Genomic DNA, 27,092 nt, shown 5'->3' with positions numbered 1-27,092 from the left:
ACAAGTAAATATAGATACGCATCCCTGGATCTAGAACAGTAGTCATGTCTCCGAAAATACCAATATCTCTTTTTTTTCTCGTGTCTCGTGTCAAAGTTAAATACAAGACTTAACAACCATTTAAAGACATTTTACTCGTACTTAACAACATAACGAGACTTGCTAAAGGTTTCGAGGTATGTGCGTAAAATTGAGTAAGTTTTCATGTCGCTGCATGTATTACACAGCGTACTGAGACTTTTTCTCCATGTACTTTATTGATATGGTGTATGGCACTCATCGGTGAACTTTCAATGGGTTATGTAACTGGGTGTAATAATCCGGCCACTGGTCAGTTAATTACGTCGACAGCACGCGTGTATCCCGTGAAGTATACATTTACTGATTCTGTATGCTAATCAGAGAGGTATCGGTCAATATCAGATCACTTACTTATACAATTGATTAATTTTGGTAATCTAACATCTAAACACCACACACCATAGCCTATATTGTATTGCTTGAAATATCTTTATTAACATTTCATGAAATTATCCAAAAATCGAAAAAGTTTGAGATCATTAGGTTAAAAATAACTAGCAAACAATTGAAAAAACATAATTAACACTAAGGAAGAGTTTTAAATGTTTAATGAATATATCACAATATCATATGCGTAATAACTATTTAGATTCTTTCAATGATACGTCCTGTAATCTGATCGGGTTTCTTTGTCAGTTGTTATGTCGATCCGCACCCTGTTTCGGAATATATTCTTTGGAATACCAGTTACAGTTCTAGCAGTCTCTAATCAAAGCAAGTAGTAGCGATTTCTCATTCATTGAAGCAATAAATGTTTTTAATTTACACCTTTTCCTAAACATTTTTGTAGATATTTTCACCTTTTACAAAATACCTTACGATAGCAGGGAAAGAAATTTGATTCTCCTCTTTATAACTATATCTGTAGTTTTTGTGATAATACTGATGAGAATATTTTAATATTTTGATAAAATTTTGTTGGAGCAGCATTTTAAATGGATATTATGACCACACAACAAAACAAGAAATATAATACGTATATCATTGAAACGTGTCAGAAAATAATTTGTTGGAAACGTCGTGTAATCGAAATTAGGAGGCCGTTTTAGCTGCTGTTTTTAAGACAGAAACATTTACCCTCTAACAAATAAAATTGTTGCGCTATCGATGAAAGTAACTGCGGTTTTCACCAATATTCAAATGACTACATCAATTTTTTTCTCGAGTAAATAATAGTGCATTTATGACACATATACCATATTGATAAGTTTTTCGACGGTGATTGGCAATTAACATATTGTTGATAATAAAATATAAGCACAGTTCAAATACATGTATGTAGTCGTTGGACGTATTTGTTTCGTCTGTATTTTCAACTGAGGAAATACTTCGTCGTTTCGAAAATTTCTGTAAAAAACGACAAATTATGTGTAACTTAACAAACATTTCCCAAGGCATTGGCGAGAACATAGGTCAATGACCAGTACTGACCAGTGTTCATTTCGATGAAGCTGAAATTGAGATAAACGACCACTTTCGATCTATGTCAACTGAGAGCGTCTGCTCTGTTTATTACGAGGCAGTACAGGATAATAGTTATAGATGTTTCCTATACTTTGCATGCATGTTCTGACTTCTTTTAGATATGTACACGTAACAGGAGCCATTTGAACACTCGGTAACGGGTTTACATAGCGCGAAATCTTGGAAGCCAGACTGTTGAAACAAAGCACCAATTTCGACAACAGCTGGACACAATCTGAAGTCAAGACAAAGCAGTTAATATCACGGGAATAAACAACTTAAAGAACTGATTCAGGCTGGACGCATCATTGCTGGCAATTTCTACATGAAAACTTGCAGTAAACAAGAGATCCGAGAGAAATCTTGGCGCCCAACATCGTTTGATCTTTATTTGTTCTTTGAAAGTTTGATATTTTCCCTTCTTTTCTCTTATCGTCTCTGTTTTTGCTCTTAATGATAAGAAAGATGAACATTCCTTTGGAGAAATAGCGATAGTATGTTTTTACTGCCAAAATCCAAGACATTACCTGGAAGCCATTTTGATTTTCTGATCAGTCCCAAAATCAAAAACAACAGACCAAGGGAAACAAAATGAAACTTGGGAGAGATCCATTCTGTACTTCTTAAGAAATAGAGATAAAAGCGTAACTAGGCGAAATCCAAGATGGCTGCCTGTTGACCATTTTTTTCCTTATTAAACCATCTCAAACTAACTTGCAGTTTCTTCTACTGATGTTTAAGTTTCAGATTCCTAAAGCTTGTAAAGTTGAAATAACCAATGATGTGTTCATCGCAGACGGCTGGTTTGCAAAAAGTGAGCACAGAATTATATACATGCCCATTTTATTTCATCAGCACATGCTTGTTTTATGGGCGGGCTAAGCATATGGGCTACACTTTGATTGCAAGTCAATTTGAACACATAACTGGCCTGAATTGAACTTTATTGTGTTTCTGAATGAAATTAATTTCCAAAGGCATGGTGTAACTGAAGTAGATTGTGTCATATCAATTCTGTCCATGGTTTTGAAGAGGAAATATTCATGAATTCTCTGAAAAAATGAGGAAGTTTTTCTTTAGTGAGAAATTTGGATTATTATGATCTTCTTTAAACTGTATTATCAGTAAAGCATGCATTCTATTTGCTTAAAGTTCTCAAGAACTTTCACAATACTGATACATGTATTTTGAATTGTTTTCAAATCAAAGATCATTCAGATGACATGGAGATTTTCCCCGCTTGTTTATGTTTTATCAGTGTTTTATAACCAGTTTCAGTCTTGAGGTTTGTAGTATATAAATAATTACCACGACTATAGATATCTGATGATTATTGTGGCATTAGGTCACTTTCACCAACTGAACTGACTTTTGCATTGTTTTGTATTTGGAGGAGTCAGAGTGGTCTCCTGACAGCTTTATAGAGGATTTTGCAGAAGGTTGGGGTAAGTTTTGATAGTTTTTGTTTATAAAACCTCACATGAAATAAAAACTCAACTTAGATCCTATGACACTTATGTAATGGAAAGTTATGAGATAAACCAGTTTGTAATTACTCTGTTGTGAAGGTAACATTATTCATACCAAAATATTGGAATCTTACCGAGTAATCAGGCAGATTAATCCAAATCTAAACGAAATAAATTAAAAACATTAACAAATAAAATAATTCTCTCAGTTGTTTCAAATCATTTGAGCACAACATACCTATGTCACTTTTGTAAGTTAACACTAAGTGCATTAGTGGTTAACAGTTTTTTTTTTGTGTCTCTAGAAATTAAAATTATGTTGAGAACACTGTCCTTTTGGACTTATTCAAAATGAAAACAAGTTATGAAGTATATCATACAAACTAATCTTAAATTTACACTTGGAAGGAGTTCACAGGCTTGGATGGATAACTTTTGTGAAACATATTTTTGATGAATCTGGTTAAGCAATTATTTTTATTCATGATAAAGCATTGTATTCAAGACCAGTTTATACAGAAATGACTTTCAGACATTGAGATCTTATTAAGGACAAACCTATTTAATATATTTATAAAAAAAATAACTTTTGAAGATTACTTCATACATTTGTAAACTTCCGTGCAATGAATAGAGTATGTCTCACTCGATTCTGTACCACAAATCTGCAAATTCCAATTGAAACATGAAAATGTGGCTGTATTGCTAAAAAACAAAATAATATGTCATATGTGCAACAATAATATCTTGGAAAGTGTCACTATTTATTCATATGCAAACTTAATGAAATTAAAAATATGTGTGCAAAATCTATTCCACTGTATTACTGCAATAATCCCAATTCTTAAAAAATAAAGTGGACTTGTATGTATATACAAGTGAAACTATTTAAGAATGTATGCTGTTTCTTAGAAAATTGATGTATTTGCTATAGATATATAATTGTATTAGTACTACAATATCATAGTTATCTGATTTCCATTAAATTCTTATAATGATGCATTTACCGTCCATAAAATAACTTGATATTGACTAGTTTATCTGTCCATCTTGTCATGTGTTTAAAATGTGCTATTATATACCACGTTATCAATTGAAATGTGGCTGGGTGACAAATAAAATGAAATGAACCAAATGAACCACTCTCAAAAGTTTGAGGTTGACTGTCCTGAGGCTAAGAACTCTTTGTTTTCCATTCTGGAGCAGCCATGTAATTATAAGCTGCATGCTGAAGATAAGAACAATGATGAAGTGTTTTAGATATATTTTATTTGGATTAAGTTTGCATGTACAGGATAACATCAAATTTATCAATTCACAACAATGACTAAAAAGAGACTTTTAAATCATATTTAGATTAAAATCCAATCTTCTCTAAAAATAAATATATTTAGTTCTGAATGTTTTCCCCCCACCTATATCTGAAATAAAAAAAAACCAATGATATTTTTAACAACATATATTAATTCTGTTGTACAATGTACCTGTAACTGTCATGAAAAAATAAGTAAAAACAAAATACTGCTGAAATCTATTTCTGAAATTTTGTTAAAACTGAAGTACCTAAAACTTTATACAATATTGAATCTCAATTCTTCTTGCACAAATGACGTGTTAACTTGAGTAGATAAATACAATGAAAACTATTTTGATTTTTCCATACATATTTCATTACCTAGTATATGATCCATTTCATCCACTTCAAATTCATTAATAAATTCACATACATTTAACTCAATGACTTAAGCACCTAACAAACAATATCATTAAAACATAACCATATGTACTTTTTGTACTAGTATTATCACAGGAAGTTTAAATCAAATAAATTAAAAAACAAGGCAGCAACAAGATAAAATATACAATAATTTTGTTCTAATCTTCCATAACATGTATAGGGCCAAGTCTTTAAAATGACTTTGAATCCATGATTAAAAAGTCACTTGAATACATCTTCTTATTGGGTCCATTAGTTTGAAAATTAAAAAAAAAAAAAAAAAAAGACTCATATAAGAGAAGTGACACATCATCAAAAATACTTCATGAAGAAAGTACAAGTTTGTTGGACGAGGTTCTTACTCTGTAGACATTGGCTGTTTATAAATATTCTATAAAACTCAAAAAAGGAGGAAAATTTTCTTGTAAAATTGTTAAGATAATCAGGCAGTAAACATCTTGCCACACTTTCATACATATACCCGGTACTAATAACTTTAAGATACAACCTATAGCATAGGAAAGCATGTCTCACAGGAAATAATGAATACAGTTCATAATAACAAAATACAATTCTACAAATTATGAAGGTAAGCATTACTGAAGTTATCACAATGTAACAAGAAAGCATTATTGAAGGTCTTCATTTCTTATTCTATAGGAATATCTTTATCTGTATGTTCTTATGAAATTTCGCCTCTTCTAAAACAGCGGCATGATGATGGGTCCATATATTAATAGATATACTGAGTATCAAGTTTCATGATCGTGTTTGAACTTTGATCACTAAACATTTCCAACAGGATGATGACATAAATGTAAACTTAAATGCTGTGATCTTTTATATGACTATGTTATCATGTTATAAATGGTTTAAAATTAGAACGTTCTTACAAGGCCTGTGTATGGCATACAATAAAATCTTGATATATTGACCGTGGTTTTTATATGGTGTCTCATCTGATCACAGATACTATGTTATTTATGGTCCTCTTTTTTAGCAGTTTATGTGATCTGTACACACTGTGCATGTATATTTTCCTAACATTATCACCAACTCTTAATAATGACAATACAACACAAAATTAAAATTGCATTCAATATACCACGCTATCTTTTATGTTCCTGAATGTTACACATATGCCACTACATTATTTGTTATACAGCTGTGTACGTATTCTGGGGTTATCATAAAGCTCCAGATATTGAAAAACTCTATATCACATTTCTTAAGTCATTACTACTTAACTAGGACTAAGAAAATCAACAAATACTGCTTTTTCATACATTGATTTAGGAAGATTTCCTTTAGAAATTCTCAGAAAAGTTAGAATTGTCGAATATTGATTAAAGGAAATATTTTCAAATAATTATGTACTCAAATGGTGTTATGATGATATGGAAGAAAACAATGACCCTTGGATCCTTAATATAAAACCTTTTAAATGTCGGCCTTGGATACATAATTTAAGATACCAATAATAGTTCTGCTTTCATTGTATTGTTTATAAACGACATTTATTTGAAAATTTTCAACAAGAATGTCTTATGAAAGCTAATCCTTCATCTAAAGGATCTTTATACCAACATCTGGTTGAAGGCATTCAACTCCAGTCATACCTACATAAGCCAGTTAATGTTGATTTTTAGAAACTTATTTCTAGGATCTGCTTATCTGTACATGATTTAGCAATTGAACGTGGGTGATACAGAGATGTACAAGGGGAGAACAAAGTGTATTTTATGTAATGAGAATGATATAGAAGAAAATATCGTTTTATTATTGAATGTAAGTGTTATGCAGATATTCATACCAAATTTATTAAGCCACATTATTTCAATAAGCAAAGTATGTTAGTGTTCAGCTACCCAAAGTCGAAAATATACAAGAACTTAATAATTTAGGAAAGTATCTAACATCAGCAAATAAACGTAGGAAAGATTTATTGTCACAATTAAACATAATGAATGATGGCATAGTGTGCATGATGGTGAGAGTGTGAGTGTCTTTGTCCTTTTGAAATGTTATTTATACAATGAGTTGTATAACTTATGGAAATAAACTGAATTGAATTTGACATTTCAAAGCCTTTCTTCGCATGCCAAGGTTGTTTATAAGGTACCAGTAAAACAGGCCAATCTATGCTGTGGTGGTTAAATGTACCCTTGGACATTTTACCGTAATAGCTCTGGATGGCTTGGGGCCAGCCTTCTGAATGTTTTTGTTCGGCCACTACAAGGAGAGTTGCTTCAAAATGAGTGAATGTTCATGGGGTCACAAACCCAGCGAACAAACTCTTTAGGATTTACTTCAAGTTGGTAACAAATTGCTTAATACAATACCTACAGCAACTTTCCATGAAACTTGTGTTTTTCCATCCAATGGAACCAAATATACTGGCTAGATAAACATAGTGCAAGAATGTTCAGGTCTTATTCAGTAGATTTTGCTTGAATTGGAATTTCATGTTATGATGAATATATCTAAATAAATAAAAGGAGTGTATGCCTATTGATTGTAGGAACATTATAAGGTATCACATAAAATATTATACATTATCTACAGAAGTAAAGAAATGGTTGTAACAGGTTATAACTGGTTTTTGATCCAGTTTCTGACAGGTTTTTGACTACCTACCATAACAAGTTTCATGATGGAAAATAAGTTTTTAAAAAGGAAGAAAATACAAACTGACCTTTACATATGACTAGACAAATATTAATAAAGCTGGAATGACTCAATGCGGCTAAAAAAATCACTGACCTTTCAACTTGATATTTCTTGATACTGAAGAAACAAATTACGATTTTTGAACAAAGATCATGAGAACCCAAGGAATGTGTTGAGTCCTCTGTTAAGTCTTTCCCACATATTTTCATGGGCAGTAGACACCTCGGAATCAGTAGTGGTGTCCTCCTCTGATACAATATCTTCAACACAAGTGTCATGTCGAATACGGAAATATGACTCAATGTAGCCTCTACACATTGGGCATCGATCTATTTGAGTAAAACATGACTGACATACACAAGTATGACGACATGGCAGCAATGCAAAGGCTACAAGGTCCGCCTGACACACAATACATTCTTCAACCTGATCACCACTTAGTTGTTGCCCTGGATTACTTTCTTTTGACAACAGTATGTCTTGGCACATTGATCTCCCTGTTTCTCCATGGGTATTGTGTCTTTGGTGCAAATCATTTCCATATTCTGTGCTATTACTAGCCTCTCTGTAACATTCTATACACAAATCTTTATAAATGTTTCTTAACTTTCCGCACTTGGAACATGAACCTGAGTCTAGAACATTTTCACCCCTGGAAGCACCATCAAAATGAACAAAAGCTTCAGAAAAACTAGGTGAACCTTCACTTTCCTGAACAGACTCTGTATCTTGTGTTTCACCTGGATGTGCAGAACAATGTAGATCTTCTGATGTCGATGTTTCTGATGTGACATTGGTTTGACTGACAGGTTGGGATGCTGTGTGATTGGTCCCCGAGTCAGGTGAGGTGGATATAAACAGTGGCTACAAAACCAAAAGTTTTGTTCTGAAGATTTACCATAATACAAATGTCTACCAACAAATTAAATTTTTCTTATAACATAAAAACTCTACCTCATTGAATTGGACTTTCAAATTCATATATGTAGTACTGCAACATTGATCCAAGAGGCAACAAAATCTCTTATCATCAAAACCACAATAATTTCTATAAGTTCAACAATATGTCTGTCACATTTTATATCAGATTATTTGGGAAACTAGAACACAATATAAGAAGGGAATATATAATTAAAAATATTCTGAATATGCATCAAAATTGTCTGTATATAAAGCAAGGTTACAAAGGCAAATGTTTTACCTGTAATGTAAAGACTCCCTGATTAGAAGTTTTTAGATATTGGTTCAGGATGTGTGAATCCTGCTTGCAAATGTTATCCTTTAAATGAATTACACTGAATACAGCAACCTGACAAAACACAAAAATGTGAAACAGCTGATATGTATAGCAATACTGTTAACCTGACATCTCAAAATAGCAGACTGAATCAACGAACTGAGAAATTAGTTCTTTTTTACATATAAATTATGTTTTCACAATATTGCTTTACAGAATGAATGCAAAGAAAAGATGTTCCTTTTCAAATCTGATAAATAAAATATTGTGTGCTGATTATAAATATTTTCTAGGACTCCATCATGACTTATGTTGATTCCTGCAACCATTAATACAGTCAGTTACATTTGCTGCTTTTTACACTGGATATCACAGAAAATCTTGAACTACCTATACATGTATGCACAATGTATGGGACTGTCACATTTTACCCTGCAAGTCCTGTTTCTTGAAATTAAGTCTTGTAGTGCTCACATTTATTAACTTCCAAAGATGAATTTTGATCAATTGAAATATGTCACAAAAGTGAAGGAAAAAAAAACCTAAGGGGCCTGCATTGCTCACCTGGGTAATTCAGCTATTCAGTCATTTAACAAAGAATTTCATATATGACAATTATTTCTGAAATAATTTCCCTATTCTGTCTTGGCTATGTGGTCAAACAGAAGTCAGATTCACCATTCAAAAAATTGCTTCAAACCAAACTCATACAATATCCTTATACTGGAGAAGGATTTTAAGAACTTAATTTCTGCTTTTGGGCCCTACATCTCTGATGTCAGACTCCTGGTTGATTAATACAAAATTATATTCAAATCAACTAAGTTTGCTTCAAGCCAAATCAAGACAGAATCAAGGCATTCCCACAAAAGAAAGATTTTAGAGACTTTACTCTTCACTATTCGGCCCTGCTCCTCCTGCCCCAGAAGGCTGAGAACCCATTTAAACAAAATTGATTCCCCTTCACCCAAGTATGATTCAGACCAAATTAGGACAGAATTCTGCTATTTCTTCTTCAGAAGAAAAAACTCCTTTATTTCCATCAATTAGGGTCCTGTCCTTCCCACCCTAAGGTACAGAGACCCAAGCTCAGGCCAAATTGGGTGGACATTCCAGTATTTCTGTAGAAGAAGGATTTAAAAAAAGAAAAAAAAGGCTCTATTTCACCTGTTTGTTTGACCAGGTGAGCTAAAAGAAACTTGTTCAGGGAAAACTATTAAAAGTTTCTTTATGCTTTCACTTACAATTTTGGGATTTGTAGCATTTTCCTCCTCTGTAGATTCTGGTAGGTAGGTGATCACTACGACTGGGTATTTTTTTCTTGGAGATTCCCCTAGTTCAGCAGCTGTCATCTCCCCAGGGCATTTAATGTGTTCGTGTCGCAAGTCACAGGGATTCAATCTGAAATACAGGACATACCAGAAACCAATGTATCAATTTCATGGTTTTCTACATTTTGAAATAAATTGTTATTGCAGTGTTCTGACAGAGGGCAAGCTAGTATCTATGTTGATAACCAATACAATGACAAAGCCCAATAATGTCATATTGGTTTGCATACTTAGTTTATCACCCTACGAACAGCCTGTGTCATTATGAGGTATGACACTCTATTAATGACCATCTCACTAAATAACTGAGGGCTGATACTGGAAGTCCCACGGCATGTTCAATTGTCCAAACCATAATAGTACATGATGGTCATTTCTCTCAGCACAAACTGAACCCAGGTGAAATCATCAAACCACACACCTCAGATCTTGTCTGACGTTATTAATCTACCGACTTAGCTACTGAAAGTCAGCACAAAATTTGCAACATAGATATTAAAGTAAGATCATTACTGGAATATGTACCCTTACAATGCAATAATTCTTTAACAGCTGTTCTTCAACATATGCATAACATTTTAGAATTGAGAAAGAAAAAATGAGCAGATTTTTGACAATTGGTTGACATCTTGAATTACATGGAGGAAAATAGAAACATATAGTGGGACAGGTACATATGTATTTGATCAAACAATCCAAGCAGGGTTATGAAGGAAAATGCCTTACTCTTTGTTTTCATTACGGAACAAAGTATAGCCTTCCAGCCAGGACTTGCCATGTAGACGTTGTAAGATGTTTTGCCATGGTGCCTGCATGGCCTTATGGAACTCCACTAGATCTATCCCCCAATACACTTGTAAAATACATTTCTTCAGTAGCGAAAGCTGTATGTGAAGTCCATCTGGTCACATAGAGTCGAAAAAAAAGTAAACTTGATCAATACAGGTCATATGATGTCAATAACATCCTACTGAAAGTTTAAACACCAATATATGCATCATCTGAGAAAACTTCCACTCAGTAATTATGCACATGTAACATTTAAAACAACACTTTTGTGACATAATATCACGGGTAAAAGGCAGATGTATAGTCATTCCAGGGCTCACTGTGAAGTCTGAAAAGGGTGTATATGTGATTTTATAGTAAATACTGACCTCTCATGGAAATGTTCAAAAGATTTACCAACTTTGGTTTGGCAAAGAAGGCATGTTTACAGAAAGTGAATATCAACATTTTAATATCAATACCAACACATGATATTGTCTTGAGCATTTATAAGTTAATTTTAACTGGATCAATATAAATAGATTATTATATTTTCTCTTTGATTTTTTTAAGAAAGTTGCATATATTGGGGCTTTTAACTTTTCATCAATTCATATACATTTGAAACTTTACTGTTTCATATACGAAAAACACACTATGGCAAAAACAATTACTGTAACAACACTGTTACACAGATCTTAGAATTTCATCTCCCAACCCCCCCCCCTTCACCCCTACTCAAAGCAGCTCTCAAAGTTAAACTTATTTTTTCCAGGCAAAAAATCATCCTTGCATAACATGTTGTCATGAGTATGCATAATCAAATGATTATCAGTTAACAAAATATACTTCATACATAAGGACATCCTTTAACTCTTTCGGCGCCAAATATTTCTCACAATGTATAGCTCAGCACCAAATATTTCTCACAATGTACAGCTCAGCGCCAAATATTTTCCGAAAACAAAGGCAAAAACTGTCGACTAAAGTTGCCTATGGCGGCCTGTCTGCATGTCGATTTTAGTCGCCTACGGCGCCAAAAGGGTTAAAAACTTGTCCAACCACTTATAGCGTTCTGAGATGAAAATTCTTAACACTTTAACATGATACGTTATATAAAAAATACTTGCTAACTAAAATTAATTTAAAAACTCAAACTTTAGTATTTGATGTTTGTAAAAATCCTCTCCAGCTTCAGCAAATCTCACCTTTGAGACTACTACTTGGCGTCATTTTCACAGAGAATGGGTTGACCATGTCTGTAACACATCTTTCAACAGCAAGATTGACTTGTTGCACAGATGTTGAATTGAGATTCATAAATATATTTTCATTGTTCAATCTGAAAAAAAAAAAAAAAAAAAATGAAATTTTATAATATATATGATAGAATAAAATCTTTTATAACATGACCATTAGAAGATTTGAGTGTGATGTTTTGATAAATACATGTCACCTACATCAGACAAATAACCAGTGTGAAGCATACTAGCACTGATGTAGGTTGTGTAAGAGATGGTAAGGAATTAATTTTCAGTTGAATTTATAACATGTACGCTAAGGTTGAAAATAGTTTGAGGTGATAGTAAACAGATTATAGAAAAATAAAAGGTGTGCAAGATGGAATGCTAGGCTTTGTTTAACACTTAATCATTGATGTGAGAGAGTCTCTGGCACACCTCATCTCTTCAAAATGGTGTTTTGTCGGATGGAGGTAACTGTGAAGTCTTTGAAACGACACATTCAAATCTTCTACTGGTTGTGTTATAAGAACTTTTATTCTGTTGACATGTACAGTAAAGTGTACTATCAATTTCAAGGAGAAAAATCAAACTACTTGTAATTTCCTCTCATGAACCTAGTAGTGAGTATTTCTGAACCCAAACCAATGATTTTTTTTTTTTACCAATTCAAGAACATGTAGACAAATGATCAGGCATTCATGTTTTGAAATTCATCGAAGATTTAAGTTGATTAGACTGTATAGAATTTGACAAATTGGTGACACATGAGCCTGAGTTATGAGCAACTATCAGGTATATAAATTTAACTCATCCAGGTTGTGGCCTGAACAGTCTTTTTTCTAGTTGCACATTAGACCTGTCTTATCAGATCGATTTAACATTTCAATTTTTGTACCAGTAGATAAATCCCATATATCATATATGATGTCGTAGAACACGCTTTCAAGGGGGAAGGGGTTAAGTCAAAGAGGGGGAGAGATGGGGAAAGGGATGAGGGGTAGTTGGCTGCAGGTGGAACAGTGTGCTAGGGGGTTTCGAGATCTAAATCTACCGTAATCATTTTCATGTTTATTGAATAATCAAACCTCAAGGGTCTTGACTCTTGGTAAAAGTCCGATTATGGACATATCAAACGTTCAAACTCTCATTTTTAACAGTTGAAACGACCCTGCTCATCCCTTCGTATCATGATATCCCTAGACGGTTTATATTGCCAGTGCGGTCTTCATATAAACAGTAAAATCGCAAAAAGTCTTAAATATTTTTTCTTAAAAACTGTAGTGATGTCACGAGATGTCAAAGTTTACACCAAGCAAAATCCAGACGTGTTGGTCTTTAAAAAAAAATGCCCCCAAAAACAGAAAAAAATCCACTACCTCTCACTGACCTTACCTTAAAATGAACACAACCATAACAATAAAACACACGATTACTGTTAGAACTGAGTAGAAACTTGAATAATCTGCAAACCAGAAGAGCATCATCGACAAGTCGTCTGCCATGTTGGTATTATTCTTAGCCTCCTTCCGATGAAGAGTTCCATTATGAAAATCGCGTGTAAATGATGCCTTTTATTGGCCGATTCAAACGCCCAAGTAACGCAAATAATAATGAGTCTATGGATGTATCTATATGAGTTAAAAACCTTTCGACACCAAACGTATTTTCGGATGTTAATCGTCAAAGATTAAAGTACTTAAAGTACATATTTCAACAGAATTCCGTCATTGCTCAGAAATTTATAAAGCCTTTAAGTGATTGGTCGATAATATTGACCTTTTACCTATGGTAGTACGTATTGTATTTTTTGATTGGTTGAATATATAATCACGCCAATTCTCATTGGTCACTTATTAAAGTTAGCGTGTTATGTACCGAATAACAAAGGATAGAGGTAAATATCATGGTGACCAGTTCTAAATCAGAAAATGTCTCACAATATTGATTCATATATCGTCCAGAAACTTAATGAAATGCGAGTAAATAGAGTTATGTGTGATCTGGAACTTGTGGCTGAAGATGGGACGTGTGTGTTAGTGCACAGTGCCGTGTGGGTCGCAGCATTTGAAGATCCTTCCTGTCTGAGAGAAATGGGGAAGAAGTACACGTTATCATCAAAACAATTGGATATCTATGGAATTAGTGGAAGTGTGCTGGCAACTGTTGTAGACTTCATATATGGAATTCACGTGGAACCTAGTGATGAACTGAAAAGAGCTCTTGGAAAAATTGGAATGAAGAATTGGTTAAAATACCTACCTGCTGAAAAATGTCACGGGGAATTAAAGAAAAACTTTCATGGGAAAGATAATGATGAAACAAACAACAAAAACCTTACAGAACATTTAAATTTCAATAGAAGTTTTGCATCAACATCAGAATCGTTTACGCTTAAGGTTGAAAGTGATTACAATGATATGGAAAGTAATTACAACATACAATATCAAAAAGACAAAATGGAAAAGTTAAGTACAATTGATGAACCAGAACAAAGATTTTCAGAATGTGAAAACAAGGATTTTGATATCAGCAGAGTAAAAAGTGAACCAATTTCCCCTGGTGCTTCACAATGTTCATCTGAATCATTCAGCTTCACCGGTGGAATGTCTACTTCATCTGTTGTTGATTCAGATCAAATTGGAATTGACAGTACAGGAGTTTCAAAGGTGGAGCCCTCAGATGATGTCCCGCAACCTGCAAACCAAATTCTGCATACCGCATCACTGTTTGAAGCGACAAGTGAGAATGGTTCTGAAAAACTTTCTGAAGTAAATTCTGAAACAGCTCATGTAGGTCCTGTGGTTTTGAATGTGCTAAGTCTGGCTGACAACCCATGTAAAAGTTTGAAAGGGAGAAGATATTCGAAAAAGACTAAAAAACCAACATCTTCCCCACGGAGACTGCAAATCTTGCTTCCCAAACAAACACAAAACATGCCATATAAGAAACCATCAGCTTCTCCAACAGTATACAACATGTCATCTAGTGACACCTCAGAAGCAGGGAATGAACCTTTTGATCCAATTGGTTCTGTCAAGGATCATCCTTATGGCACAGCTGGATTTACTACATCAACCCCATTGAAAAGTGCAATAAGACATCCTCTTGGTCCAGAGCCTGTCAAACTATTTGTGAATAATTCTAACTTAAATTCCTTACAATTACGCGGAGCTACTGTGAACATAGCTGGAAATCCCAATGCAACAAATACATTAAATATCAAAAGTGTTCCATCTTTGTATTTTCCATCAGGATCATCCAATGTTGTTACAACAATGACACCAAAAACAACATCTGTGTGTTATTCAGTTAGAGCACCTGCTGCAGTAACATCTATGGACCTAGGTAAAAATACTGTTACTAAGAACTTGGAGGTAGCTCACAGTTCATACAATTCAAATACTCTGCCTCTTGGGCCTTTTCCTAATTTGCAAACTCTTGGAGCAAATCCATCTTCAAGTGTAATTGGAACTGCTGGATCAGCTCTTGCAAAGCCAATAGTGCTTGGACCCCCAGTAATTGGGCAAGTTCCAGTTTCTAACACCTTGACAACAGGGCCAATCATAGGTAACTTTGGAAGCAAGGTTTTACCAAACTCTACTACAACCTCATTGTCGCAGACTATCTCAGTTGGAGTAACCAGTTCTACTTCAAAAAACAATGTGGCTTTACAGAACAATGTCAGTGGAATCAATATTTTTAATAAGCAATTAGGACATTTTGTTTTAGTGAATTCCAATAGTCCTGGTAATCAGCAAATGATTCCAGAATTCCGTTTTGTTGGACCACCTCTAGCTGGATCAGTATCCTCTGCAAATACTTTGCAGAATTCCTTACCATTTGCAACTACATCAGCACCCACCAGATTCAGCTGTTTGAAAAATGTTATTGTTCCTTCTCAGTCAAACTCTAGTGGTATCCAAGTAAAACTCATTCAACCAAAAGGAGAGACAAAAATGTCTACAAAACTGACTGGCACCACAAACCAGAAATGTGATGAGCCTTCTTCATCAACCTTTCCCAAGATCACAGATTGTGAAGGAAAATCATTGGATACTGGTTCGTGCATTGAAGACATGTCTGCTTCTGTTAAAAAAACACTAGATATGCTAGAATCATCATCAGTTTCTTGGTGTCAAGATTCTACAGACATTGCTAGAAATGATTCAACTGGCAACCAGCAAGAATCTGCCAATTTGATAGCTAATACAACAGACGATGAAAAGCCCTATGTAATTGATCTAGGTTGTGAGGATGCTGATGATGACATAAATCCGCTTGAAATTCCCATTGCAAAGAATACTGTCAGAAATATAAGAATGAGACAGGTTCCTGGTATACTAAAGAATGCAGCTTTACAGTCTCCGAATAATGATGCAATAGCTAAAACTGATTCCACACAACTATCCTTACCTGTCAGAAGAAGGGGTCGTCCTCCTAAAAATCATTCAAGGAATTTGATATCAGAAGAATCAATATCTAATTATGTCAAAACAAAGAAAAGAATGAAATCCAAAAGGAAATCTGAATTACCAAAATGTTCCAGTGAACATTTAGATAGTGATCTACTTTCCAAGTTCCGACCAATTGCACCAAAAGCATTGAAATTATTGCCAAACTGATTTCATAAAATGTAAATTTGCTTAAAAGATAAGGGAAAAAACATTAATTGGACTCTTTGCTGACAAATTGTTGTAGTAAAAGGATGTAGGATTTATAGAGCTCTAGCTTTGCATTTTGAAAAAATAACAATGTAATCCCATGCGTTATTGTGCATCCTCACTACTCCAGTGGTTGTGGTCTCTTTTGCACCCTTGGAACATGTCGTGGCACAATTGAAGGCGCAAGCAAAGTAATTTGGTTTCAGGAGAAGAAAACTGACCAATCACAGGCTGATCTATGCCTTTCAAAGATTACAGAGGAGTAACCCTCAACTTCAAAGCCATTACAATATACCATTATTAACCTTGAGATTCATTTGACGTTCATCAAAGCAACAAACTATAGTCATTTCATCTTGTTCTCAAGGTGTCACACATGGAAGCTTCAATTTTGCCATGTTCCAGGGTTTGAGAAAGTGATTGTAACCCCTTAAGTATTGAGGATGGTTTTTGTGTTGTATGTTTGTTCTAAACTAATATTTCTTTTTACTTTAATGAATACAGCAGGTTTTTAAAGCAAAATGGCTATTTATAACATTTATTTAACTTGTACAGAAAATTTATTTGAGATTTGGAAATGATATTTTGGCAGACCTCTTCTTAAAACAAACTTCTTCCAACCTATTGCTTTTTTTAGTAAAGGTTTCATTTAGGACAAATATAGATTAATTAATAAGCATTCATTATCATATGCCAGGACAGTACTTGTTGTGGTATTGCATTATCTGTCTATCTGTCTGTTATTTGTCCACAGATCTTCTCCCAGATTTTTACCTCTCTCTTTCCTAGTTTTGTAGGCAAATCCATCATGACATGAGGTTGTGATTTTTTTTCAAACAATAGTTTGATTGGCTGTCTGTAGAAGATTTTGACTTCCTCTTTTTATTTTCATAATGTTAATTTTGTCTGCAGATCATTTCAGCAGATTTCTTTTAACTTGGTAGGCTTATATTTATCACTTTGACTATAAATTTGTGATTTCCTGACTAGCAGTTGGATTCAACTGTATTAGAAGAGTTACTTCCCCTGGTTATTTTCATGATGTTAATTTTATCTGCAGAACATTTCAGCAGATTTATTTTTACTTGGTAGGCTTATATTTATCACTTTGACTATGAAGTTGTGATTTCCTGACTAGCAGTTGGATTCAACTGTATTTAGAAGAGTTACTTCCCCTTGATATTTTCATAATGTTAATCTGCTCTATTAGTTTACATGTGATTTCTTTCAAACTTTATTAACAATGTATGAAGTTGTGTTTTCCTAAATAAAAACTTGGTGGGTTTTGTAATCATTACATGCAGCTGTGTCCATCATGTTTATGCTTCCCGAAAATGATCAGGGAGAGCATATAGTCTTTGCAATGTCTTTCTGTCCATCCATCCATCCATGTCGAGATCATCACTTTGCCTACAGTGAAACAAGGATCATGAAATTTGATGTATTCAATGATCATACTATTGGGATTTGCTGTGTATCAAATACAGGGCCTTCGACACCTCAATTTCCGAGTTGCTGCCCCTCATTGAAATTTTGTGTTTGGAACAAAACTTTTTATGCATTTAAGCTAGGATAATGAAACGTTGTGTATACATTCATCATACTAAGACGATGCACCATGTACAAAATTAAGGGCTTGCAACCAATTAATTACAAAGTTAGTTTTAACTAGAGCATAATTTTAAATTGCTTTCATTTGTATCAGGAGAATGAAACTTGAGGGATATTTGGACAATACTAAGGCAATGTGCAGTGTATCAAATTACAGAGTTATTGCCCTTTGTTAAAAAATTCTTGTTCAGAGCATACTTTTCACCATAGTAAAGCAAGGAACATGATATTCACTTTATATCTTGATCATACTTTAACAATGTGCTGTAATGAAATTCAGGGCCCATGATAAGAGTGTTAATGCCAATTCTTAAACATATCTTGTCCAGAGCATAACTTGGCTCGCCTTTAAGTCAGCATAATGAAACTTGGTGTATGTTTTAGCCATTACTGCTCTTTGTTAAAATGTTGTGTCCAATTAAGCAGGGGAACATTCATCAGTTTCACTGATACTCTTGTGTAGAAGAGTTATATTCCTTTGTTACTTTTCTAACCCATTTTGAAAATTGTAGGCATGGAATCAAAACTATTAATCACTGTTTTATTTTCATGATTTCATGAACAGCAGTTTGATTCATCACTATTTCGAAGACATGTTTCCTTTTTTCCAGGATTTTAATGTCTAGAGATTTGGCACAACCCTTCTCTCTAAAACCTTCTATCATCAAAATATATTTTGACACAATATTATCATTTCAATATTTGTATTAGTTTTGACATAATAAATCACAAAAATTTCTTAAGCATGGAACGCATGTAAATTGTTCAATGTAAATGGTACTATGGTTGAAAATTTACACCAGGAGATTTTCATTTAGTTAATGTAGACCAACTACAGGTACCAGCCTCATCTGTCAATACAGTAATACTACTGTAGTAATAATTTATGAGTATTGCCAGACAAGGCTGGTACCTGTGGACCATCTCTTGTCATCCGGATATCATTACCAAACTATTTAACTGCAGTAGCAATTTTTTTTTTCATGGAAAGAAAACCAAATCAAAGTTAGAAATCTATTTTGTTTTAACATAATTAAAACTACCCATCTTGCAATTTCTTCAAAGAAAGAATGTACTTTTAAAAGTCTGGTTTTTTGATGGTTCTGATATTTATTAATTTTATTTTGTCCTTGAAAATAGAGAAAATCAGAGCCCCTCAAGAAACATGAGGCCATCATCAGGTGTAATTACTTTCCTGTTGAAACTATTTGCCTACTACATACTAGTTATATGTATATGTAAGTTGTATTTGGGACCCAATTTATTAACAATGTAGACATCTACAATAACACATATAATTCAATTATCTTTATATATTTTATATTAAAAATCAAATTCTTGACAACAAGAAAAATAATTTTTCGATATAACAAGATCGATTCACTTTCTGATGTAAAAGAAATGAGTTTTTATATCAGAAAAACAAAACTGATATCAAAAACTCATTTTCTGCAGGATCTGATTGAGTACATTTATTTTTTATCATCAATTAGTTTGGTTGCCATTTTTAATCTGACAACATGTGAAAAATATTCACTCTGAAACTATTCCAAAGGAGAACTCATTTAGTGATAAAAGCTTGCTTATCTATTTTCTGATTGAAATCTCTCTCTCTCTCTCTCTCTCTCTCTCTCTCTCTCTCTCTCTCTCCCTTTCTCTCTGTCTCTTTCTCTCTCTCTCTCCTATTCTCTCTGTCTCTTTCGCTCTCTCTCTAAAGAATTCCTTTTTTCTGATCTCAAATAATCATTTTTGGTTTCAAGAATTATTATCTGATGTCTGAAAATAATGAAAAAATGATAAAACAGCACCATGTATACCAGTGGCTGTTAATGTATTGTTGATATCTTGCTGTCATCATTTGGAATCCCTTCGTTTCAAACGTATTCATATATTGACATAGACATCATGAACTATTTATTTTATCAATTGTACATTATCAATTGATTTCATCTGTTTTGCATTATGGTTTTAATGCTTTTATTTTGTAGGAGATGTTATGTATTTGTATGTGAAATGCCCACCTCCCACCAAGATATGTATTCTGTGTATTGATTGTTTATTTTTTATCTACCTGTAAAAAAGTCTCATTTACCATATCTGGTCAAAATAGCATCAGCATCCTAGAAATATCACTGAATCAGAACATCATTCACTGTTGACTTAGCTTAGACATTCTAAATTTGAAAACTTTGAAAGAAGTTCAGATGTGATGACAATTTTATGTTGTCTGATTATAAAATGTTGTTGTGATAGGTACATGTCTTTATAAAACATTGATGTATTTGTGACATGAACATGTATACATGTATTAACAATGCGAAGATAGAATGAAATATACAAATTTAGTGTGAACACATGAAGGTTTTAGTATTATTTATTAATCATCCAATGAAAGTTTCAGTTGATATTTTAATAAGACAGTAGCTTTATCACCATATATGAAAGCAACACTCCCTTATTTGCTTAAATTATACCAGTTTGAAAACTTAATAGCAATTAACAATCAAAAGATGTTTGTCTGTCCATAATTTGTTTTTATGATCATATGCAGTTAAAATCAAGAGTACACAACAGGAGACTAATGGGGACATGCATGTGAAATCTGCGATAGCCTCATCCAGAATTTCTGGAAAATTTGCCATAAAACTTTTTTCCAAGATAGCCACTTCTCAGCCATTCTCAACAAATAGCATTGTTAAAATTAATCATGACTGTCTTTTGGCTACTTTTTTTTTTGGTGGTTGGTCCTAAAATCAAAGGGCACATCTATGGAGAACCTACCTGCGAAAACCTATACAGTATATAAAATTTGAGAATGATCCATTGTTTTCTCCAGAATTAGCAATAACAAGAACAGGTGATTTGAAAAAAATGTCTTAATTAAAGGTAATATATTTTGATGATTTTTGTACAATAACAAAAATTTCAGGAAGAAAAAAAAATGATGTGAAAATACTCTGGTGCTTGTACAAAAGAAACAATACAGGTGTATTGTTGAAGTTTTGGTTTGAGTATTATGTAATATGGATAAAAAACTTCTTTGAAAGTGTTTGAACAAGTCTATTTTCTCATCATCAAGTCAATTTTCTTCAGCTGGAACTTCAATTGGAATTGTTTTACCTCAACTGGTCTGCTTGCATTAGAAATTCACAAAATATTTGTTTAATTTTCCTCATGCAGGAATCTTTAAACAAAACCAAACATTCCTAAAACTTATCATGTTAAGGTTCTACAGCTGTGACCTTGACCTATAACTAGACTTTACCAGATTAAAGCTTTAGAAAGGAATCTAGAAAATTACACAACCCTATAATGTTGAAGCATATAAGATTCTATTGTTTTGATCCCATTTTGAATGTTTGAGCTTTGCTACTGCTTGTGTCCTGATTTTGATGTCAAAATTACTTTTGTGAGGTTTATAAATGTAAATGTAATTACAAACAAGAGTGGCAAACCTTAAAGATCAAAAACCTTGACAGATACATGGAAGGACGACATGACCTCAATGTAAGATAATAAATTATAATGTAATTTGAGTGATTTCTGAAATATGAAGTACATAAAAGAAGAATAGACCAGTTGATAAGTTTATTATCAGCAACATCATTGTCAATTTTTTCCAAATGTAATATTTTTAAATATCATAAAATATCTCTGGTTTCATATAAATGGTAATAGTAAAGAAAGATTTTTGACAAAACCGAAGTATATATATATCAACTCTTCAACTGTTTGAGGTTACTTTTGTGAGAGAACATCCCAGATAAACCTTGTTTTGTCAAAGTCTTTAGAATCAGAATGGAAGATCCAGATAAAGAGAATTCTGAAGCCATAAAGATTTCACATTAAATCATCTGCCCTCTATTACAAGACAGAACACCCAAAACAAATGATTTTTGTTTGTAAATAATGGCTTTACTATGAATCACTCAACAAGACCTTTGGTCCTTAAGAGTGACTGAAAAATAAAATTAAAAATGTACATGTGCATGGAGAACCTTATAAGTTTGCATGGTTATGACATTTCTTCATCAACATTCAAACAGGGTAAAATTGTCGAAGTCCTGTTATTTTCAGACACAAAATTCTCACAGAATTGCTGACAGATACAATAGTGAAAAAACATACCTCTGTCAACACAAAAACATCCTGGGTAATAATTGGAGACTTTTTCACTCCATACATTTATTGGCATGCTATATAGTAGCAATCTACCACCAAAAGGTACATGTATTATTCAAACCAACAAGGCTCCACTGAGGATATTCCATATTTTTCCTATGGTCAACTCTGGTCTTGTGACAATCCTGTTCCACCCTGAGATTCACTAGACATGGCACCAGCTCCTTCACACAGAACCTCTGGCTCAGGTGGGCCACCAGAATCCTGTTCAGACTGTTTGGGGGTTTTCGCAGCATTGGATGCTGGGTTTTTGGGATTACTCCACTTTTTCTGCTTCTTTCCATCCTCCTGTTCAGAGAAAAATATGACCGACTTGTATTTCCAGGATTTGAAATATAAGGAAACAAGATGTGTTTATGAAACACTATGCCCCCAGTTGTAACAAAATTAAAATAGCATGGTATAAAAACAAAACTATGTACATGTATTTACAACTGTCTTTAAACTGCAATAAGCCCAAGGAATCAATACAATATTTCTGATTTACAATCATGTATTTCTGATATCTCAAATTTAGATGAAATTTTGCCAACACATGAACTATAGAAAATTTTACAGAGAAACATGACTGATTTGGATAGCTATAGTAAAGAAAATGTAGTTCAGTGTATGTGATTAAGAATTGTAGTGATGGTGACTCCATTACTGTATACAACAAACAATTACCACTTGAACAAGGTGCTAGTGTATAACTGAACAGTGTGGACTCCCACATCAGAGAGTTTTACATGACTTTTGAAAATTGCACACTTTCCATGCCTGCTGCCATATTTGCAGATGTTAATAGAATGCTTTCTTCTGAATGTGAGTATATCATTGTATTTTATTACCATGTCAAGCAGAATTCAAAGTCACAGTCATTGATTTGGTATGGAACACAGTTGTTTAACAAATATCCCTTCATGAATGCATGGTGAGAAAGTGGTACACTGTATATTTAGCTAGGAAATATTTGTCTCATATAATGATGAAAAATAAAGTTTTCATGATGTTTGCAATATTGATTTTTGTGATATATTGTCAAAACAAGTGTTACATTGCATGTACCCTATATAAAAGTCACACATCAGTAAAATTCCTTTAAAGCATTGATTATGATACTGGAACCAACTCCCATCACTACCTATTGAGGGAGTTGAGAGTTTCTAAGATATCGTTACCAGTCTACCATTTTGTATTTAAACTTTGACAAAGTGAGATCGGTATAACTGGCATTCCTTTGTTTACGTGGAGGAGGTTGGAAGTTTCAGCTTTCTAAGGATGTTTTTTTATAGCTACAGGTCAATCATTCTATTTATATACCTGTATGAAGTGAGATAACTAAGTTTAGTTTACTCCAAGGTTTACCTGGAGAGATTCAGGTGTTTCTAGAGGTATCGTTACTGGTCCATCATTCTGTATATGAACTTGCATGTAAGCTCCAAATACTCCATCTACAACAAAACAATGTTATCAGGAAAACATGATTATCAAAGAGAGCAAAAATCTATTTCTTTTGACCCAAGAAAATGTCCTACAAATGATCGGATTTGAACTAGCAATCTAAAGGAAAATTTCCATCCACCTATTCCATCAGCATCTTCTCCCCTACCTTCTTGGCAGTCAAGCTTACTGATTGTAGTGAAATGAAGGGGAGTTAACAGCCAAAGTTAATTTGATAATTAACCTGTTCTCTCAAATCATATGATTTTACAATTGTGAGGAAATCATTTCACTCTTTTCTGCTTTTTTGCTCAAACTTTTTATACCCAAATGACATCAACCTTTGATTTTTGATGGATCATATGCTTCTCCCATCTGTCTGATAAATTCTGCGTAGAACTCTTGCGATTTTTCAGGTGGCATAGCAGCATGGAAGTCTGGCTTGTTACCCTTCAAAACCATACAAAGCGTGAACTGCAACAAAACACAAAAAACAAAATATATTCTCACATTCCGTAAATTATATGGTACTACATTGAATAATTTAACAAACAAGAGGTCCCAGAGGGATCTTGGCACCCATTATTGTTTGATCTTTATTTGTTCTTTATAAGTTGGATCTTATCCTTTCTCTTTTCTGTTTTTGCTATTAATAATAAGAAATAAGATATCCTTTGCAGAAATAGCAATAATAATCTTTAACTGCCAATCCAAGATGGTCACCATTTTGTTTTTTTCTTAATAGTCCTAAAACCAAATGGGTACAACTAAGGACCAGGAGGAATCTACAAATGAAATGTGAGAAACATTCATGCAGTAGTTATCAAGAAATAGCAATAACAAACTTTTAAAGTAAAAATCCAAGATGGCTGCCTGCCCGCCATTTTGATTTTCTAATCAGTCCAAAAATCAAAGCGGCACAACAAGGTCAAAGGGTAACCCATAATGGAAATTTGAGAGAAATTCATAGGATGCTTCTCAATAAAAATAAATAACAACTTTACTAGGCAAAATTCAAGATGGCAGCCTGTTTGCCATTTCCTTTTTTTGTCAGACCTTAAATTTAACTGGCATAACTTTGGACCGAGGGGAACCTACATATGAAATTTGAGAGAGATCCATTGAACACTTCTCAAGAATGAATTAATAGCGATAATAAACTTTAATAGGAAAAGTGTAAAATGGCCGCCTGTTTCTCTGATCAGACCCAAAATAAAACCAGCACAACGAAGGTCCAAGGAAAGTTCCATCTTTTACTTCTCAAGAAATAGCAATAACAAACTTCCTTGATAAAAATCCAAGATGACTCTCAGCCATTTTGATTTTCAGATCAATCCCAAAATTAAATGGGTACAACTAGATACCAAGGGAAAATCTACACATGAAATTTGAGAAAGATCCATCCAATACTTCTCAAGAAATAGATATAACAAAAATTGTTTACGGATGGACAGGCGAAGGATCATGGATGTAGGACGATTTGTATAGCCCACCATCTGAGCAAGTTTCAATTAGAACACACACCAAGCATCATCAGTAAGTAGGATATCTCTTGGCCGAGGCTCCATCAGGGCGTTAATATATTGGCCTCTATCCCTGAAGTATGTAGATATTGGAAAATCAATTACAATATCAAATAAAAAACTACTATACCTACCTGACTCACACACAAAACTTCATAGTTTTTCTCCATAACATTTTTTGACCATCTCTTCCCTTGATCATCGTCAAATAACCTCAGGTTGAGAATTTTCCGTACCCTATAAAATGAAAATTGTTGTTCATATCCTGATTTTTTTTTTCACTTTCAACAGGATAGATTTTATACAAATGTGTTTCATGCTTCAAACAAAGTGATTATGTGCACTTTACTAAATATTTTTCCAAGAAACTCCTGTAAATTACTTATCAAAATACAAAAAACAAAATAGCTAAAGGCACACTTACCAAACAACAGAAAAAACAATATAAAAAACATTTTTTCAGATCGATCATAAAATTACTAGTTTTCTTCAATTACATGTACCTGGTAGTTATCTTTTATTTTTGTTTTAGTAATTCACATTGTAATAGTTACATGTATTCCATCTGTTTTGGTGTATCTTTTTGGGTAATTCCAACCAGCACACATAGTCCCTTTCCAATAGAACTTACAGTTTCTCCCTCAACTGAAATTAGAATATGTTTATATGTGAAGGTAAAAAATCAATACTACCCGGTTGTTCCCAAGTCAACAATAAGGTAAATGCCAGCATTCCATAGGCAAAGTACTGGTATTTGTGGGTTTGACTCCTAATATCAAGAGTGCAAATTTTGCTAGTCTACTTTAAAAGTAATATATACATAATGAATGTTTACAGAAGCCACTCTTATATCATGCTAAAATTAAATTTGATTTATGGATAACATCACATGAAAGGAATAATGGATGAGTCTTCAATAATCACACTTTCCATCATTCCTATAACAAGAGTATCAGTGAAACTGATGGATGCTCCCCGAAAACGATTTCACTGGACACATATTTCAACAAAGGACCATAATTCTGTAATCAAGGGGTTGCAGGCCCTAAATTTGATATACAGCACTTTCTGTTAGTATGACAAATATGACACCAAATTGTGTGAAGGTCAATGTACAGGTAAAAGGAATTAATAAATATATCATGTCTTGAATTCCACGGGGGCAATATAATTTCTGGAGATTTGCGGATCAAACGAACACTTTCATATTAATATGAGAAGATTCAGTAAATAATTATTTAAGGAACAAAGATCTACAATTCAACTATAAGTTAATGGATGCCCGTTATTTAATGAGTATTGACAGACGAGGATTAATATCTAAACAGATGAAGTGAAAGTAGAGTGATGACAGCTGTCAAATTCCACATCTGTGTTATGGTGATGATGTATACGAGGCATAAAGAATACCATACCAGCAACTTTGGCTTGAGTAACTCTTTGAATTAGTACTTTCATCATTGGAGAGCAAAACAAATACTTAATCGAATTATAGGTGAAAGCTAATGCAATACATGTGTGTCGGTACTCGCGTGTAACGCCATATACCGGAAACGGAAGTCTCGCTAGTCGTTACTGTCACCAAGGGAACAGCGGGAAGCACAGGTACTGTCTATCTACTGCAAATAGTGATATTTTCATGAATGCTTCCGTTAGTTATTCAACAATTGGTCTGAAAATTCGCGTATTTAAGAAAGGTACTGCATCGGTAT

At 33.5% G+C, this 27,092-nt stretch overlaps 2 protein-coding genes across 2 annotated transcripts; both read right to left on the bottom strand.

Annotated features, from left to right (window-relative positions):
- Positions 1-4,417: 4,417 nt before the first annotated feature.
- LOC132560562 (uncharacterized) lies at positions 4,418-13,553 on the bottom strand. The gene is made up of 6 exons (XM_060225226.1): positions 13,374-13,553; positions 11,946-12,079; positions 10,696-10,870; positions 9,883-10,039; positions 8,603-8,710; positions 4,418-8,265 (listed from the first exon to the last, which is right to left on the bottom strand). Exons 1-6 carry the CDS (start codon positions 13,481-13,483, stop codon positions 7,552-7,554), a joined length of 1,398 nt encoding a protein of 465 aa, XP_060081209.1. The 5' UTR covers positions 13,484-13,553; the 3' UTR covers positions 4,418-7,551.
- A 7,060-nt stretch (positions 13,554-20,613) lies between these two features.
- LOC132560560 (D-aminoacyl-tRNA deacylase-like) lies at positions 20,614-26,899 on the bottom strand. Its single transcript, XM_060225225.1, has 6 exons — positions 26,796-26,899; positions 25,935-26,025; positions 25,515-25,617; positions 24,199-24,331; positions 23,783-23,868; positions 20,614-22,723 (listed from the first exon to the last, which is right to left on the bottom strand). The coding sequence occupies exons 1-6, from the start codon at positions 26,839-26,841 to the stop codon at positions 22,538-22,540; spliced, it is 645 nt and encodes a 214-aa protein (XP_060081208.1). The 5' UTR covers positions 26,842-26,899; the 3' UTR covers positions 20,614-22,537.
- Between the last annotated feature and the right edge of the window lie 193 nt (positions 26,900-27,092).

Source organism: Ylistrum balloti, unplaced genomic scaffold (genome assembly GCF_031769215.1).
Source record: "Ylistrum balloti isolate Yb309-2 unplaced genomic scaffold, AGI_CSIRO_Ybal_v1 Utg371080, whole genome shotgun sequence".
NCBI classification, from domain to species: Eukaryota; Metazoa; Mollusca; class Bivalvia; order Pectinida; family Pectinidae; genus Ylistrum; species Ylistrum balloti.
The sequence above is the reverse complement of the archived record's forward strand: the minus strand, read 5'-3'. Positions and strand labels throughout refer to the sequence as shown.

Coding starts and splice junctions, on each gene's coding strand:
- LOC132560560 (XM_060225225.1), bottom strand. CDS start 26,841: ATGATGAAAGTACTAATTCAAAGAGTTACTCAAGCCAAAGTTGCTG. Junction 23,869..24,198: donor TGATCCATCAAAAATCAAAG/GTTGATGTCATT, acceptor GTTTTGTTGTAG/ATGGAGTATTTGGAGCTTAC. Junction 22,724..23,782: donor AAACACCTGAATCTCTCCAG/GTAAACCTTGGA, acceptor TTCTCTGAACAG/GAGGATGGAAAGAAGCAGAA.
- LOC132560562 (XM_060225226.1), bottom strand. CDS start 13,483: ATGGCAGACGACTTGTCGATGATGCTCTTCTGGTTTGCAGATTATTCA. Junction 10,040..10,695: donor TTCCGTAATGAAAACAAAGA/GTAAGGCATTTT, acceptor CCTGTATTTCAG/ATTGAATCCCTGTGACTTGC. Junction 8,711..9,882: donor ATGCTACAAATCCCAAAATT/GTAAGTGAAAGC, acceptor GTGTTTTGTCAG/GTTGCTGTATTCAGTGTAAT.